Source organism: Oncorhynchus kisutch, linkage group LG19 (genome assembly GCF_002021735.2).
Source record: "Oncorhynchus kisutch isolate 150728-3 linkage group LG19, Okis_V2, whole genome shotgun sequence".
Taxonomy (NCBI): Eukaryota; Metazoa; Chordata; class Actinopteri; order Salmoniformes; family Salmonidae; genus Oncorhynchus; species Oncorhynchus kisutch.
In genome coordinates, this window is record NC_034192.2 from 58253172 (window position 1) to 58269572 (window position 16401).

General features: G+C 47.0%; 1 protein-coding gene across 1 annotated transcript in view; it reads right to left on the minus strand.

Annotated features, from left to right (window-relative positions):
- LOC109910292 (glutamate receptor 3) overlaps positions 1 to 6192 on the minus strand; it is a 241687-nt gene extending 235495 nt beyond the window's left edge. The window contains exons 1-2 of the mRNA XM_031797265.1: positions 5663 to 6192; positions 4811 to 4969 (exon numbers count right to left, since the gene is read on the minus strand). Coding sequence (XP_031653125.1) covers positions 4811 to 4969; positions 5663 to 5741 — 238 coding nt within the window. The 5' untranslated portion in view covers positions 5742 to 6192. The remainder of the gene's footprint in view (positions 1 to 4810; positions 4970 to 5662) is intronic.
- Between the last annotated feature and the right edge of the window lie 10209 nt (positions 6193 to 16401).

Here is a 16401-nt window from a genome sequence, read left to right on the forward strand (position 1 = left end):
TTCCCTCTCCTCTCTTTCCTTCTCCCATTCCCTCTCCTCCCTTACCTCCTCCTCTCCTCCCTTTCCCTCTCCTGTCTTTCCTTCTCCCTCTCCATCTCCTCCCTTACCTCCTCCTCTCCTCCCTTTCCCTCTCCTCCCTTACCTCCTCCTCTCCTCCCTTTCCCTCTCCTGTCTTTCCTTCTCCCTCTCCATCTCCTCCCTTACCTCCTCCTCTCCTCCCTTTCCCTTTCCCTCTCCTCCCTTTCCTTCTCCCTCTCCATCTCCTCCCTTACCTCCTCCTCTCCTCCCTTTCCTTCTCCCTCTCCATCTCCTCCCTTACCTCCTCCTCTCCTCCCTTTCCCTCTCCTCTCTTTCCTTCTCCATCTCTTCCCTTACCTCCTCCTCTCCTCCCTTTCCCTCTCCTCTCTTTCCTTCTCCCTCTCCATCTCCTCCCTTACCTCCTCCTCTCCTCCCTTTCCCTCTCCTCCCTTACCTCCTCCTCTCCTCCCTCTCCATCTCCTCCCTTACCTCCTCCTCTCCTCCCTTTCCATCTCCTCCCTTACCTCCTCCTCTCCTCCTCTCCTCCCTTTCCCTCTCCTCTCTTTCCTTCTCCCTCTCCATCTCCTACCTTACCTCCTCCTCTCCTCCCATTCCCTCTCCTCCCTTTCCTTCTCCCTCTCCATCTCCTCCCTTACCTCCTCCTCTCCTCCCTTTCCCTCTCCTCTCTTTCCTTCTCCCTCTCCATATCCTCCCTTACCTCCTCCTCTACTCCCTTTCCCTCTCCTCTCTTTCCTTCTCCCTCTCCATCTCCTCCCTTTCCTCCTCATCTCCTCCCTTTTCACTCTCCTCTCTTTCCTTCTCCCTCTCCATCTCCTCCCTTACCTCCTCTTCTCCTCCCTTTCCCTCTCCTCCCTTTCCTTCTCCCTCTCCATCTCCTCCCTTACCTCCTCCTCTCCTCCCTTTCCCTCTCCTCTCTTTCCTTCTCCCTCTCCATCTCCTCCCTTACCTCCTCCTCTCCTCCCTTTCCCTCTCCTCTCTTTCCTTCTCCCTCTCCTACTCCTCCCTTACCTTTCCCTCTCCTCCCTTTCCTTCTCCCTCTCCATCTCCTCCCTTACCTCCTCCTTTCCTCCCATTCCCTCTCCTCCCTTTCCTACTCCCTCTCCTCCCTTACCTCCTCCTCTCCTCCCTTTCCCTCTCCTCTCTTTCCTTCTCCCTCTCCATCTCCTCCCTTACCTCCTCCTCTCCTCCCTTTCCCTCTCCTCTCTTTCCTTCTCCTTCTCCATCTCCTCCCTTACCTCCTCCTCTCCTCCCTTTCCCTCTCCTCCCTTTCCTTCTCCCTCTCCATCTCCTCCCTTACCTCCTCCTCTCCTCCCATTCCCTCTCCTTCCTTTCCCTTGTCATCGTTTTCCTTCATTACTCTTTCTTTACGTTACGTTCTTTACTTTCTTTACATTGCCTGTAATCAGATCTAAACGAGGCCACAGGGAACACAATATACAGCATCATAAAAGAATGCCATTCACATCGACCCCCGGCAACAACAAACAATTTCCCAGAAGAGAGCAGCGTAGAGAGACGTTTGAACACAGTAGAGAGCGGAGCAGAGTGCAATTTGAACACAGTAGAGAGCGGAGCAGAGTGCAATTTGAACACAGTAGAGAGGAGAGAGAGTAGAGCAGAGACACAGTAGAGAGAGACAGCTGAGCAGAGTGCAGATTGAACACAGCAGAGAGCAGAGCAGAGTGCAGTTTGAGCACAGTAGAGCGCAGAGCAGAGTGCAGTTTGAACACAGTAGAGAGCAGAGTGCAGGTTGATCACAGTAGAGCAAAGAGAGCAGAGCAGAGTCCAGATTGAACACAGTAGAGAGCAGAGAGAGCAGAGCAGAGTGCAGTTTGAACACAGTAGAGAGCAGAGTAGAGAAAGCAGAGCAGAGTGCAGTTTGAACACAGTAGAGAGCAGAGTGCAGGTTGATCACAGTAGAGCAAAGAGAGCAGAGCAGAGTGCAGATTGAACACAGTAGAGAGCAGAGAGAGCAGAGCAGAGTGCAGTTTGAACACAGTAGAGAGCAGAGTAGAGAGAGCAGAGCAGAGTGCAGTTTGAACACAGTAGAGAGCAGAGTGCAGGTTGATCACAGTAGAGCAAAGAGAGCAGAGCAGAGTGCAGATTGAACACAGTAGAGAGCAGAGTAGAGAGAGCAGAGCAGAGTGCAGTTTGAACACAGTTGAGAGCAGAGCAGAGTGCAGTTTAAACACAGTAGAGAGCAGAGCAGAGTGCAGTTTGAACACAGTAGAGAGCAGAGCAGAGTGCAGTTTAAACACAGTAGAGAGCAGAGCAGAGTGCAGTTTGAATGTATGACTGGATGAATAAGCCATTGGCCACACTGAGAGGAGCTACATGTAACCGCAGCATGTAGGGAGGAGCCTGTTATTGATGGAGTGGAGTCTATATTGATTGTAAAGCATCTCCGAGATGGAGTGCTGGTCTAGGATCAGGTATTTAGGTCCCTCTGTCCATGTAATCGTATTCATTATGATCTGAAAGGCAACTCCAACTCTTTTTAAATATGGAGATATCCAAATCAGAGTCGATACTCCTACCTAGATTAAAAACACTATTCTGATGTTTTACGTCTGTTAAGGAGCATGCTGAAACCACCCACATGGAGTCCTTGGCACCATGGTTATTGCATATGTTGTTACTGTTTTCTCGTCTTTCCTCTACAAGGTCATACAGCCTCCCTCTCTCACTGTAAAGATACCATGCCTTCCCTATCATATACACGTGATCTTCTCCTCGGGATGTTGCCAAGGGAATTTCATTTGTATTCTTGTCCCAAATGGCACTCTATTCCCATTTTCCTACTTTAGACCAGAGCCCTATTCCCTTTGTGATGCACAACTTTAGACCAGAGCCCTATTCCCTTTGTAGTGCACTACTTTAGACCAGAGCCCTATTCCCATTTAAAGTGCACTACTTTTGATGGGGCTCTGGTCAAAAGTAGTGCACTACAAAATGAATAAGGGGCTATTTGAGATGCACATCTTGGTTTGTATTTGCTACAGAGATATTTACCTTAGTAATATCATACGGCCTATACAAACAATGAACCATTCAGACGTCTCTACCTCAGTGTTGTGTATCAACAGTGGATGAATGAGACATCTCTATCTTGATTGGTCGATCTCCGAGGCATTCCTAGTCGACCACCAAAAATGTATGTAAACAACCCAGGATAAAGCCTTGCCTTGCCATTTTTTCCCACTTTGCTCTGTTGGCGGTAGTTGCACTTGATTCAGCAGCCCTAGTGCCGGGAAGGCAAAGGATTCCCATTTTTAACCATTTCACGTGTCTGAAGGTAGAACGCCGCCTACCCAGCAGACCCAGAGAGCAAATCAAGTGCACCTATAGGCCTACCGCTGGCCAATCAGATAGCTCAGATCACCGTGTCTGCACAGTTTCCTCGAGCCATAGACTGTAAAAAGAAACCTTGAATGCACAGCGAAGTTGATACTGTGAGATTTCAAGACTTTTAAAACCATGACTAGAGAGAATAAAGCAAAGAACATTTGTTTTTAGGAGGAAGTTCATGTTTATGTTGTTATTCAGCACTGTCAACACTTTGTTCAACATTTTTATAAGCCATAAAATGTGCATTCTTCCTACTCAGTGCTGCAGTGCTACAACCAGCACTGAGTGACTGACTACAGCACAGTGTTTCCATAAGCTAGCGCTGCTATTATTAGCGACTTGTGTCTTTTTTAGTAGAGAGGAATATTTCACTTTCTCTGGTCATAGGAGTAACAACATGAATTGTTGCATGAGGCAGAAATAATACAATGCGACTTGAGTTTCACCATCAGCTGGAAGACTGTGTCCCCTTTTTCTCAGTGGAGGGAGGGAGAACGGAGGGAGGGAGAACGGAGGGAGGGAGAACGGAGGGAGGGAGAATGGAGGAAGGGAGAACGGAGAACGGAGGGAGGGAGAACAGAGGGAGGGAGGGAGAACGGAGGGAGGGAGGGAGAACGGAGGGAGGGAGAATGGAGGGAGGGAGAATGGAGGGAGGGAGAACAGAGGGAGGGAGAACAGAGGGAGGGAGGGAGAACGGAGGGAGGTTGAGTCGGGTGAGAGTTAGCCTCACCGTTGCTTCCTCCCCTCAGACTGACCATCAGTTGCAGTCCATCAGTTCAGTAAAAAAAAAAAGCTAATGATTATGGGCAATATAAGCATAGCCCAAAAAAACAAATAATCATACTAACATTAATAAATAAAATAAAGCATAGCCAATATGCAGTGATACTATGTTGGGTCTATAGCCTACTGCAAAAAAACATTATTATTACAGAATTGTTTTTAATTGGTTAATGTTGCATAGGCTTAGTCATATCCGACTCACAAAGTGACCTGGACTTAGAAGAGGTTGGTGACCATTGGTGTGACCTAACAATAGTGAACCATTGGTGTGACCTAACAATAGTGAACCATTGAGACATCTCAAAAGGCACTCTGGCACCCCGTCCTCTGGACCCTGGTCTTATCTACTGTAGGCCTACCTAGCAAAAGCATTTTCACACCATGCATTCACTATGTTATTATGAATGCCGTGTCTGTTTCTGTGTGTGTGTGTGTGTGTGTGTGTGTGTGTGTGTGTGTGTGTGTGTGTGTGTGTGTGTGTGTGTGTGTGTGTGTGTGTGTGTGTGTGTGTGTGTGTGTGTGTGTGTGTGTGTGTGTGTGTGTGTGTGTGTGTGTGTGTGTGTGTGTGTGTGTTCAAGGGGGAATTCTGGACATATTCCGAGCAGAGGGAGATTTTAATTGAAAACAGCTCTCTACTTACATGCATGGGTGACTGAGAAGCTGTTAGACGACTCGAGGTTGTCTACATTGTAGTTGAGATGGAAGGGTTTCTCCGTAGTGTTTTGGTTGGTGTTGTAAAGCTGAACAGCGAACCTAAACGCACTGTGCTCCTGCACAGTGGACCGCATGAACAGACCACCTAGAAGACATACAGATACATAATCAACTTCGGCTACCATTTCCCGTCATCATTATTTACACACATTTTACATCCAACTCTGTCTGCCTTATATTTTTATAGACACCGGAAGGAACCACCACTGGCCCTAGCACGGACGGTAGGTAGGGTAGCCCACCTACTGCCTGTCGAGGAAAACTTGAGGAAGACATCGACTTCAGTGGCACTTGACTTGTATGTAGCTTACATAACAATTGTTAAACTGCAGGGATCTCCGTCATTCTGTTTATACACGACTCTCAAGTGTTAAACCAAACAACACGGATCATGTAGGCAGACTCGTGCGTCAAATTAATTAGGATAAATAAATCACACATAATTCTTCTTTACTCCTCATCATTCTGTCTACAGAAACGTGTTATTGCGGAATTGCTCCCTACAATTTTCACCCTTATGAAGTTGCAACATTTTCCCGTGAACCATTCAATGAGGTAATTTCTTTCAAGCATTTTTCTAACGTTGTATTTCATATTATCTGTCATCAAAGCGGCGGAGCAAGTTCAATATGTATTACTTCAAGCAAAGCAACCGACTTAATTAATAACACACCCGATAAAGGTCATACTCCGAAGAACCGGCATTATCCATAAAATTACCGGCGAAAAGCAAAAATGATTCTAAAATTCTGTTATAATTATTTTACGGACTACTTACCTATATTAATCTGATTGGGAAATCCCGCGAGTGATCTGCCCGAAAGCCACAATAAAAATAGAACCACGTTTTGTGCCATTTTCGCAATTTCTCCAACCCGTCTATGTTCTCAACTCCTTAAAAGGATCTGCCTAAGCAAATTCATAAGCAACCCCGAAGATGCTGAAAATCCTCCAGATTTATGATGGTCGCTCACAGTGCACCAATTGGGTTCATTAAGGTGCAGCACGGGGCTGCGGAGCAATTTTCTGCAACTGTGAGAGGAGAGTGTGTGTGAGAGAGAGAGAGGCTGGGACTTATTCGTCCCAAAGATGGTGGTTGAGAAACTAGCTGATCTGATTAAGAAAACAAGCTCCTCCGATTGGACCAGCGGCGATTTTGATTAAATGTTTTTTGATTAAAAGCTTCCTCGTCCTGTGTGCACCGGACTCCGTTACCGGATAACACTAGCCCAGCTCAGCTCCACTAGTAGGACTGACTGCAAAGGCACTAGTGCCACGCTCGTCCACATTACTGTATCCGCGCGCAATCAATAGGAGAAAGCACGGCAATCTCAGGCGGCCAATGCCTTTCAATTGGCTACAGTAGATAACCGCTTACAGCTGGTGCAGCTGCCGCCTCAAGGATATGATGAGGGGAAGTTGGCGTTAGTGAGCGCGGATAGAGTAGAGGCAAAACAAAGAACACAAGTGGATTCATAATTAGAAGCTATTCAAAACAACCCGGAATAAACTATACATAAAACTGGTTTTCGTGAATATGTTGTCATACTGCTATGATCAGAAGTAACTCACATTTATTGTTAAACACCTATATAGACTAGCATGATTAAAAATCTATATAGACTATCTTTGATTTCCTAATTATTTTTAATAGCGTGGGCAAAGTACTGCTTGCTCTCCTTTCAGAACCCGGATAGAGAGCGCAGCATGAGGCGCTGTCCATGGTGCTGAAGTGACTGGAACTCGGGAACGAGAGAAACAAGCTACACAACTGGTGTAGATTACGCCTTACGGCCTAAACATTTATATTTAGATTTCGCTATATGTTACTGGTCGTTTTTTTAAATTACATTTTATAGGGGCAGGGTAGCCTAGTGGTTAGAGCATTAGACTAGTAACTGGAAAGTTGCAAGTTCAAATACCTGAGCTGACAAGGTACAAATCTTTCGTTCTGCCCCTGAACAGGCAGTTAACCCACTATTCCTAGGCCAGTTAACCCACTGTTCCTAGACCAGTTAACCCACTGTTCCTAGGCCAGTTAACCCACTGTTCCTAGGCCAGTTAACCCACTGTTCCTAGACCAGTTAACCCACTGTTCCTAGACCAGTTAACCCACTGTTCCTAGACCAGTTAACCCACTGTTCCTAGGCCATCATTGAAAATAAGATTATTTTCTTAACTGAAATAAATTGCCATCATGACTGTCCCTATCTTTCACCCATGAAGCATGCTTGAAATACATGACTGAGACCCACAAATGCCATTTTTTTCTGAACTCACTAGATCAATATATTTATATTTTTAGGTATGGGTCTGTTGCCTACTGCTAATGTTTCTGTTCTCTATGTGTAGCCTAGTTACTATTTTCTAGTAAGTCCTCAGTGAGTTTAGTCTCCTCTCTGCCACTCTCTCTCTCTCTCTTTCACACTACTTGTCTATCATTACTGTGCTTCAGCCAAACAGAGGAGCAGTTAGCGGATTACTGACTCGTTTATCAACCGCTGCAAAGCTCTTCGAAAATTGAGTTTTTAATTGCGTTGCAAATGGGCAAGACTTCAGCCATTGATACTGTAATAGACTGCTTTCCAAATGACTCTGGATAGACAGTCTGACCTGTCTGACTATACCTATTTAGCACTAATAGATCGCAGGGAGGAAATTATGAGAGAAATAATAAAATAGTGTTTAAAATAGTGTTTAAATCACTGTAGCTTATGACGGGACAAACCAGACCTGGGGTTCGAACCCAGGTCTATGCGCCACATGAATGTGTTAGCCTGCTGAGCTAAAAGCTGTGAATTACTTAGGTGAGCTGATTCAAGTGTTCACTATCTTGTCTCTCACTTGATCTTGGCTACATGCCAAATGGAAATTGTCTCCAATGGCACCCTATTGCCTATATAGGGCACTTCTTTTGACAAGGGCCCTATATAGGTATCTGGTCAAAGTAGTGCACTATGTAAGGAACAGGGAGCAATTTGGGACAGAGTACTTGTCTTAGTGAGGTCTATTTTTGTGGTTACCTCGTGGAGCTGTGGGCCCTGCCTGCCGATTACATTATTCTTGGAGAGAACCTGAGAATGACTTTTTTGTGTAGAAAGACATCAGACCCAAGCTAGTTTAGAGGTACAGATAACAGTAGATCCTAGCTGGCTCACTGGCAGAGACACAGGGTACAGTAGATCCTAGCTGGTTCAGAGGTACAGGGTACAGTAGATCCTAGCTGGTTCAGAGATACAGAGTACAGTAGATCCTAGCTGGTTCAGAGATACAGAGAACAGTAGATCCTAGCTGGCTCACTGGCGGAGACACAGGGTACAGTAGATCCTAGCTGGTTCAGAGATACAGAGAACAGTAGATCCTAGCTGGCTCACTGGCAGAGGCACAGGGTACAGTAGATCCTAGCTGGTTCAGAGGTACAGGCTACAGTAGATCCTAGTTGGTTCAGAGATACAGGGTACAGTAGATCCTAGCTGGTTCAGAGATACAGAGTACAGTAGATCCTAGCTGGTTCAGAGATACAGAGAACAGTAGATCCTAGCTGGCTCACTGGCAGAGACACAGGGTACAGTAGATCCTAGCTGGTTCAGAGATACAGAGAACAGTAGATCCTAGCTGGCTCACTGGCAGAGACACAGGGTACAGTAGATCCTAGCTGGTTCAGAGATACAGAGAACAGTAGATCCTAGCTGGCTCACTGGCAGAGGCACAGGGTACAGTAGATCCTAGCTGGTTCAGAGATACAGGGTACAGTAGATCCTAGCTGGTTCAGAGACACAGGGTACAGTAGATCCTAGCTGTTTCAGAGATACAGGTTACAGTACATCCTAGCTGGTTCAGAGACACAGGGTACAGTAGATCCTAGCTGTTTCAGAGATACAGGGTACAGTACATCCTAGCTGGTTCAGAGACACAGGGTACAGTAGATCCTAGCTGTTTCAGAGACACAGGGTACAGTAGATCCTAGCTGGTTCAGAGATACAGAGTACAGTAGATCCTAGCTGGTTCAGAGGTACAGGGTACAGTAGATCCTAGCTGGTTCAGAGATACAGGGTACAGTAGATCCTAGCTGGTTCAGAGATACAGGGTACAGTAGATCCTAGCTGGTTCAGAGGTACAGGGTACAGTAGATCCTAGCTGGTTCAGAGGTACAGGGTACAGTAGATCCTAGCTGGTTCAGAGATACAGAGTACAGTAGATCCTAGCTGGTTCAGAGATACAGAGAACAGTAGATCCTAGCTGGCTCACTGGCAGAGACACAGGGTACAGTAGATCCTAGCTGGTTCAGAGATACAGAGAACAGTAGAAGCTAGCTGGCTCACTGGCAGAGGCACAGGGTACAGTAGATCCTAGCTGGTTCAGAGGTACAGGCTACAGTAGATCCTAGCTGGTTCAGAGATATGGGGTACAGTAGATCCTAGCTGGTTCAGAGATACAGAGTACAGTACATCCTAGCTGTTTCAGAGATACAGGGTACAGTAGATCCTAGCTGGTTCAGAGACACAGGGTACAGTAGACCCTAGCTGTTTCAGAGATACAGGGTTCAGTACATCCTAGCTGGTTCAGAGACACAGTGTACAGTAGATCCTAGCTGTTTCAGAGATACAGGGTACAGTACATCCTAGCTGGTTCAGAGAGACAGGGTACAGTAGATCCTAGCTGTTTCAGAGATACAGGGTACAGTACATCCTAGCTGTTTCAGAGATACAGGGTACAGTAGATCCTAGCTGGTTCAGAGATACAGGGTAAAGTAGATCCTAGCTGGTTCAGAGGTACAGGGTACAGTAGATCCTAGCTGGTTCAGAGTTACAGGGTACAGTAGATCCTAGCTGGTTCAGAGATACAGAGAACAGTAGATCCTAGCTGGTTCAGAGATACAGAGAACAGTAGATCCTAGCTGGCTCACTGGCAGAGGCACAGGGTACAGTAGATCCTAGCTGGTTCAGAGGTACAGGCTACAGTAGATCCTAGTTGGTTCAGAGATACAGGGTACAGTAGATCCTAGCTGGTTCAGAGATACAGAGTACAGTAGATCCTAGCTGGTTCAGAGATACAGAGAACAGTAGATCCTAGCTGGCTCACTGGCAGAGACACAGGGTACAGTAGATCCTAGCTGGTTCAGAGATACAGAGAACAGTAGATCCTACCTGGCTCACTGGCAGAGGCACAGGGTACAGTAGATCCTAGCTGGTTCAGAGGTACAGGCTACAGTAGATCCTAGCTGGTTCAGAGATACAGGGTACAGTAGATCCTAGCTGGTTCAGAGACACAGGGTACAGTACATCCTAGCTGGTTCAGAGACACAGGGTACAGTAGATCCTAGCTGTTTCAGAGATACAGGGTACAGTACATCCTAGCTGTTTCAGAGATACAGGGTACAGTACATCCTAGCTGGTTCAGAGAGACAGGGTACAGTAGATACTAGCTGGTTCAGAGACACAGGGTACAGTAGATCCTAGCTGTTTCAGAGACCCAGGGTACAGTAGATCCTAGCTGGTTCAGAGATACAGAGTACAGTAGATCCTAGCTGGTTCAGAGGTACAGGGTACAGTAGATCCTAGCTGGTCCAGAGATACAGGGTACAGTAGATCCTAGCTGGTTCAGAGATACAGGGTACAGTAGATCCTAGCTGGTTGAGAGGTACAGGGTACAGTAGATCCTAGCTGGTTCAGAGGTACAGGGTACAGTAGATCCTAGCCGGTTCAGAGATACAGAGTACAGTATATCCTAGCTGGTTCAGAGACACAGGGTACAGTAGATACTAGCTGTTCCAGAGATACAGGGTACAGTGAATCCTAGCTGGTTCAGAGACACAGGGTACAGTAGATACAAGCTGTTCCAGAGATACAGGGTACAGTCAATCCTAGCTGGTTCAGAGGTACAGGGTACAGTACATTCTAGCTGGTTCAGAGATACAGAGTACAGTAGATCCTTGCTGGTTCAGAGACACAGGGTACAGTAGATCCTAGCTGGTTTAGAGGTACAGGGTAGAGTAGATCCTAGCTGGTTCAGAGATAAAGGGTACAGTAGATCCTAGCTGGTTCAGAGTTACAGGGTACAGTAGACCCTAGCTGGTTCAGAGTTACAGGGTACTGTAGATCCTAGCTGTTTCAGAGACACAGGGTACAGTAGATCCTAGCTGGTTCAGAGGTGCAGGCTACAGTAGATCCTAGCTGGTTCAGAGATACAGGGTACAGTAGATCCTAGCTGGTTCAGAGATACAGGGTACAGTAGATCCTAGCTGGTTCAGAGACACAGGGTACAGTACATCCTAGCTGGTTCAGAGACACAGGGTACAGTAGATCCTAGCTGTTTCAGAGATACAGGGTACAGTACATCCTAGCTGTTTCAGAGATACAGGGTACAGTACATCCTAGCTGGTTCAGAGAGACAGGGTACAGTAGATCCTAGCTGGTTCAGAGACACAGGGTACAGTAGATCCTAGCTGTTTCAGAGACCCAGGGTACAGTAGATCCTAGCTGGTTCAGAGATACAGAGTACAGTAGATCCTAGCTGGTTCAGAGGTACAGGGTACAGTAGATCCTAGCTGGTCCAGAGATACAGGGTACAGTAGATCCTAGCTGGTTCAGAGATACAGGGTACAGTAGATCCTAGCTGGTTGAGAGGTACAGGGTACAGTAGATCCTAGCTGGTTCAGAGATACAGAGTACAGTAGATCCTAGCTGGTTCAGAGATACAGAGAACAGTAGATCCTAGCTGGCTCACTGGCAGAGACACAGGGTACAGTAGATCCTAGCTGGTTCAGAGATACAGAGAACAGTAGAAGCTAGCTGGCTCACTGGCAGAGGCACAGGGTACAGTAGATCCTAGCTGGTTCAGAGGTACAGGCTACAGTAGATCCTAGCTGGTTCAGAGATATGGGGTACAGTAGATCCTAGCTGGTTCAGAGATACAGAGTACAGTACATCCTAGCTGTTTCAGAGATACAGGGTACAGTAGATCCTAGCTGGTTCAGAGACACAGGGTACAGTAGACCCTAGCTGTTTCAGAGATACAGGGTTCAGTACATCCTAGCTGGTTCAGAGACACAGTGTACAGTAGATCCTAGCTGTTTCAGAGATACAGGGTACAGTACATCCTAGCTGGTTCAGAGAGACAGGGTACAGTAGATCCTAGCTGTTTCAGAGATACAGGGTACAGTACATCCTAGCTGTTTCAGAGATACAGGGTACAGTAGATCCTAGCTGGTTCAGAGATACAGGGTAAAGTAGATCCTAGCTGGTTCAGAGGTACAGGGTACAGTAGATCCTAGCTGGTTCAGAGTTACAGGGTACAGTAGATCCTAGCTGGTTCAGAGATACAGAGAACAGTAGATCCTAGCTGGTTCAGAGATACAGAGAACAGTAGATCCTAGCTGGCTCACTGGCAGAGGCACAGGGTACAGTAGATCCTAGCTGGTTCAGAGGTACAGGCTACAGTAGATCCTAGTTGGTTCAGAGATACAGGGTACAGTAGATCCTAGCTGGTTCAGAGATACAGAGTACAGTAGATCCTAGCTGGTTCAGAGATACAGAGAACAGTAGATCCTAGCTGGCTCACTGGCAGAGACACAGGGTACAGTAGATCCTAGCTGGTTCAGAGATACAGAGAACAGTAGATCCTACCTGGCTCACTGGCAGAGGCACAGGGTACAGTAGATCCTAGCTGTTTCAGAGGTACAGGGTACAGTAGATCCTAGCTGTTTCAGAGACCCAGGGTACAGTAGATCCTAGCTGGTTCAGAGATACAGAGTACAGTAGATCCTAGCTGGTTCAGAGGTACAGGGTACAGTAGATCCTAGCTGGTTCAGAGACACAGGGTACAGTACATCCTAGCTGGTTCAGAGACACAGGGTACAGTAGATCCTAGCTGTTTCAGAGATACAGGGTACAGTACATCCTAGCTGTTTCAGAGATACAGGGTACAGTACATCCTAGCTGGTTCAGAGAGACAGGGTACAGTAGATCCTAGCTGGTTCAGAGACACAGGGTACAGTAGATCCTAGCTGTTTCAGAGACCCAGGGTACAGTAGATCCTAGCTGGTTCAGAGATACAGAGTACAGTAGATCCTAGCTGGTTCAGAGGTACAGGGTACAGTAGATCCTAGCTGGTCCAGAGATACAGGGTACAGTAGATCCTAGCTGGTTCAGAGATACAGGGTACAGTAGATCCTAGCTGGTTGAGAGGTACAGGGTACAGTAGATCCTAGCTGGTTCAGAGATACAGAGTACAGTAGATCCTAGCTGGTTCAGAGATACAGAGAACAGTAGATCCTAGCTGGCTCACTGGCAGAGACACAGGGTACAGTAGATCCTAGCTGGTTCAGAGATACAGAGAACAGTAGAAGCTAGCTGGCTCACTGGCAGAGGCACAGGGTACAGTAGATCCTAGCTGGTTCAGAGGTACAGGCTACAGTAGATCCTAGCTGGTTCAGAGATATGGGGTACAGTAGATCCTAGCTGTTTCAGAGATACAGGGTACAGTACATCCTAGCTGGTTCAGAGAGACAGGGTACAGTAGATCCTAGCTGTTTCAGAGATACAGGGTACAGTACATCCTAGCTGTTTCAGAGATACAGGGTACAGTAGATCCTAGCTGGTTCAGAGATACAGGGTAAAGTAGATCCTAGCTGGTTCAGAGGTACAGGGTACAGTAGATCCTAGCTGGTTCAGAGTTACAGGGTACAGTAGATCCTAGCTGGTTCAGAGATACAGAGAACAGTAGATCCTAGCTGGTTCAGAGATACAGAGAACAGTAGATCCTAGCTGGCTCACTGGCAGAGGCACAGGGTACAGTAGATCCTAGCTGGTTCAGAGGTACAGGCTACAGTAGATCCTAGTTGGTTCAGAGATACAGGGTACAGTAGATCCTAGCTGGTTCAGAGATACAGAGTACAGTAGATCCTAGCTGGTTCAGAGATACAGAGAACAGTAGATCCTAGCTGGCTCACTGGCAGAGACACAGGGTACAGTAGATCCTAGCTGGTTCAGAGATACAGAGAACAGTAGATCCTACCTGGCTCACTGGCAGAGGCACAGGGTACAGTAGATCCTAGCTGGTTCAGAGGTACAGGCTACAGTAGATCCTAGCTGGTTCAGAGATACAGGGTACAGTAGATCCTAGCTGGTTCAGAGACACAGGGTACAGTACATCCTAGCTGGTTCAGAGACACAGGGTACAGTAGATCCTAGCTGTTTCAGAGATACAGGGTACAGTACATCCTAGCTGTTTCAGAGATACAGGGTACAGTACATCCTAGCTGGTTCAGAGAGACAGGGTACAGTAGATACTAGCTGGTTCAGAGACACAGGGTACAGTAGATCCTAGCTGTTTCAGAGACCCAGGGTACAGTAGATCCTAGCTGGTTCAGAGATACAGAGTACAGTAGATCCTAGCTGGTTCAGAGGTACAGGGTACAGTAGATCCTAGCTGGTCCAGAGATACAGGGTACAGTAGATCCTAGCTGGTTCAGAGATACAGGGTACAGTAGATCCTAGCTGGTTGAGAGGTACAGGGTACAGTAGATCCTAGCTGGTTCAGAGGTACAGGGTACAGTAGATCCTAGCCGGTTCAGAGATACAGAGTACAGTATATCCTAGCTGGTTCAGAGACACAGGGTACAGTAGATACTAGCTGTTCCAGAGATACGGGGTACAGTGAATCCTAGCTGGTTCAGAGACACAGGGTACAGTAGATACAAGCTGTTCCAGAGATACAGGGTACAGTCAATCCTAGCTGGTTCAGAGGTACAGGGTACAGTACATTCTAGCTGGTTCAGAGATACAGAGTACAGTAGATCCTTGCTGGTTCAGAGACACAGGGTACAGTAGATCCTAGCTGGTTTAGAGGTACAGGGTACAGTAGATCCTAGCTGGTTCAGAGATAAAGGGTACAGTAGATCCTAGCTGGTTCAGAGTTACAGGGTACAGTAGACCCTAGCTGGTTCAGAGTTACAGGGTACTGTAGATCCTAGCTGTTTCAGAGACACAGGGTACAGTAGATCCTAGCTGGTTCAGAGGTGCAGGCTACAGTAGATCCTAGCTGGTTCAGAGATACAGGGTACAGTAGATCCTAGCTGGTTCAGAGATACAGGGTACAGTAGATCCTAGCTGGTTCAGAGACACAGGGTACAGTACATCCTAGCTGGTTCAGAGACACAGGGTACAGTAGATCCTAGCTGTTTCAGAGATACAGGGTACAGTACATCCTAGCTGTTTCAGAGATACAGGGTACAGTACATCCTAGCTGGTTCAGAGAGACAGGGTACAGTAGATCCTAGCTGGTTCAGAGACACAGGGTACAGTAGATCCTAGCTGTTTCAGAGACCCAGGGTACAGTAGATCCTAGCTGGTTCAGAGATACAGAGTACAGTAGATCCTTGCTGGTTCAGAGGTACAGGGTACAGTAGATCCTAGCTGGTCCAGAGATACAGGGTACAGTAGATCCTAGCTGGTTCAGAGATACAGGGTACAGTAGATCCTAGCTGGTTGAGAGGTACAGGGTACAGTAGATCCTAGCTGGTTCAGAGGTACAGGGTACAGTAGATCCTAGCTGGTTCAGAGATACAGAGTACAGTATATCCTAGCTGGTTCAGAGACACAGGGTACAGTAGATACTAGCTGTTCCAGAGATACAGGGTACAGTGAATCCTAGCTGGTTCAGAGACACAGGGTACAGTAGATACAAGCTGTTCCAGAGATACAGGGTACAGTCAATCCTAGCTGGTTCAGAGGTACAGGGTACAGTACATTCTAGCTGGTTCAGAGATACAGAGTACAGTAGATCCTTGCTGGTTCAGAGACACAGGGTACAGTAGATCCTAGCTGGTTTAGAGGTACAGGGTAGAGTAGATCCTAGCTGGTTCAGAGATAAAGGGTACAGTAGATCCTAGCTGGTTCAGAGTTACAGGGTACAGTAGACCCTAGCTGGTTCAGAGTTACAGGGTACAGTAGATCCTAGCTGTTTCAGAGACACAGGGTACAGTAGATCCTAGCTGGTTCAGAGATACAGAGAACAGTAGATCCTAGCTGGCTCACTGGCAGAGGCACAGGGTACAGTAGATCCTAGCTGGTTCAGAGGTACAGGCTACAGTAGATCCTAGCTGGTTCAGAGATACAGGGTACAGTAGATCCTAGCTGGTTCAGAGATACAGGGTACAGTAGATCCTAGCTGGTTCAGAGACACAGGGTACAGTAGATCCTAGCTGTTTCAGAGATACAGGGTACAGTACATCCTAGCTGGTTCAGAGACACAGGGTACAGTAGATCCTAGATGTTACAGAGATACAGGGTACAGTACATCCTAGCTGGTTCAGAGAGACAGGGTACAGTATATCCTAGCTGTTTCAGAGATACAGGGTACAGTACATCCTAGCTGTTTCAGAGATACAGGGTACAGTACATCCTAGCTGGTTCAGAGAGACAGGGTACAGTAGATCCTAGCTGTTTCAGAGACCCAGGGTACAGTAGATCCTAGCTGGTTCAGAGATACAGAGTACAGTAGATCCTAGCTGGTTCA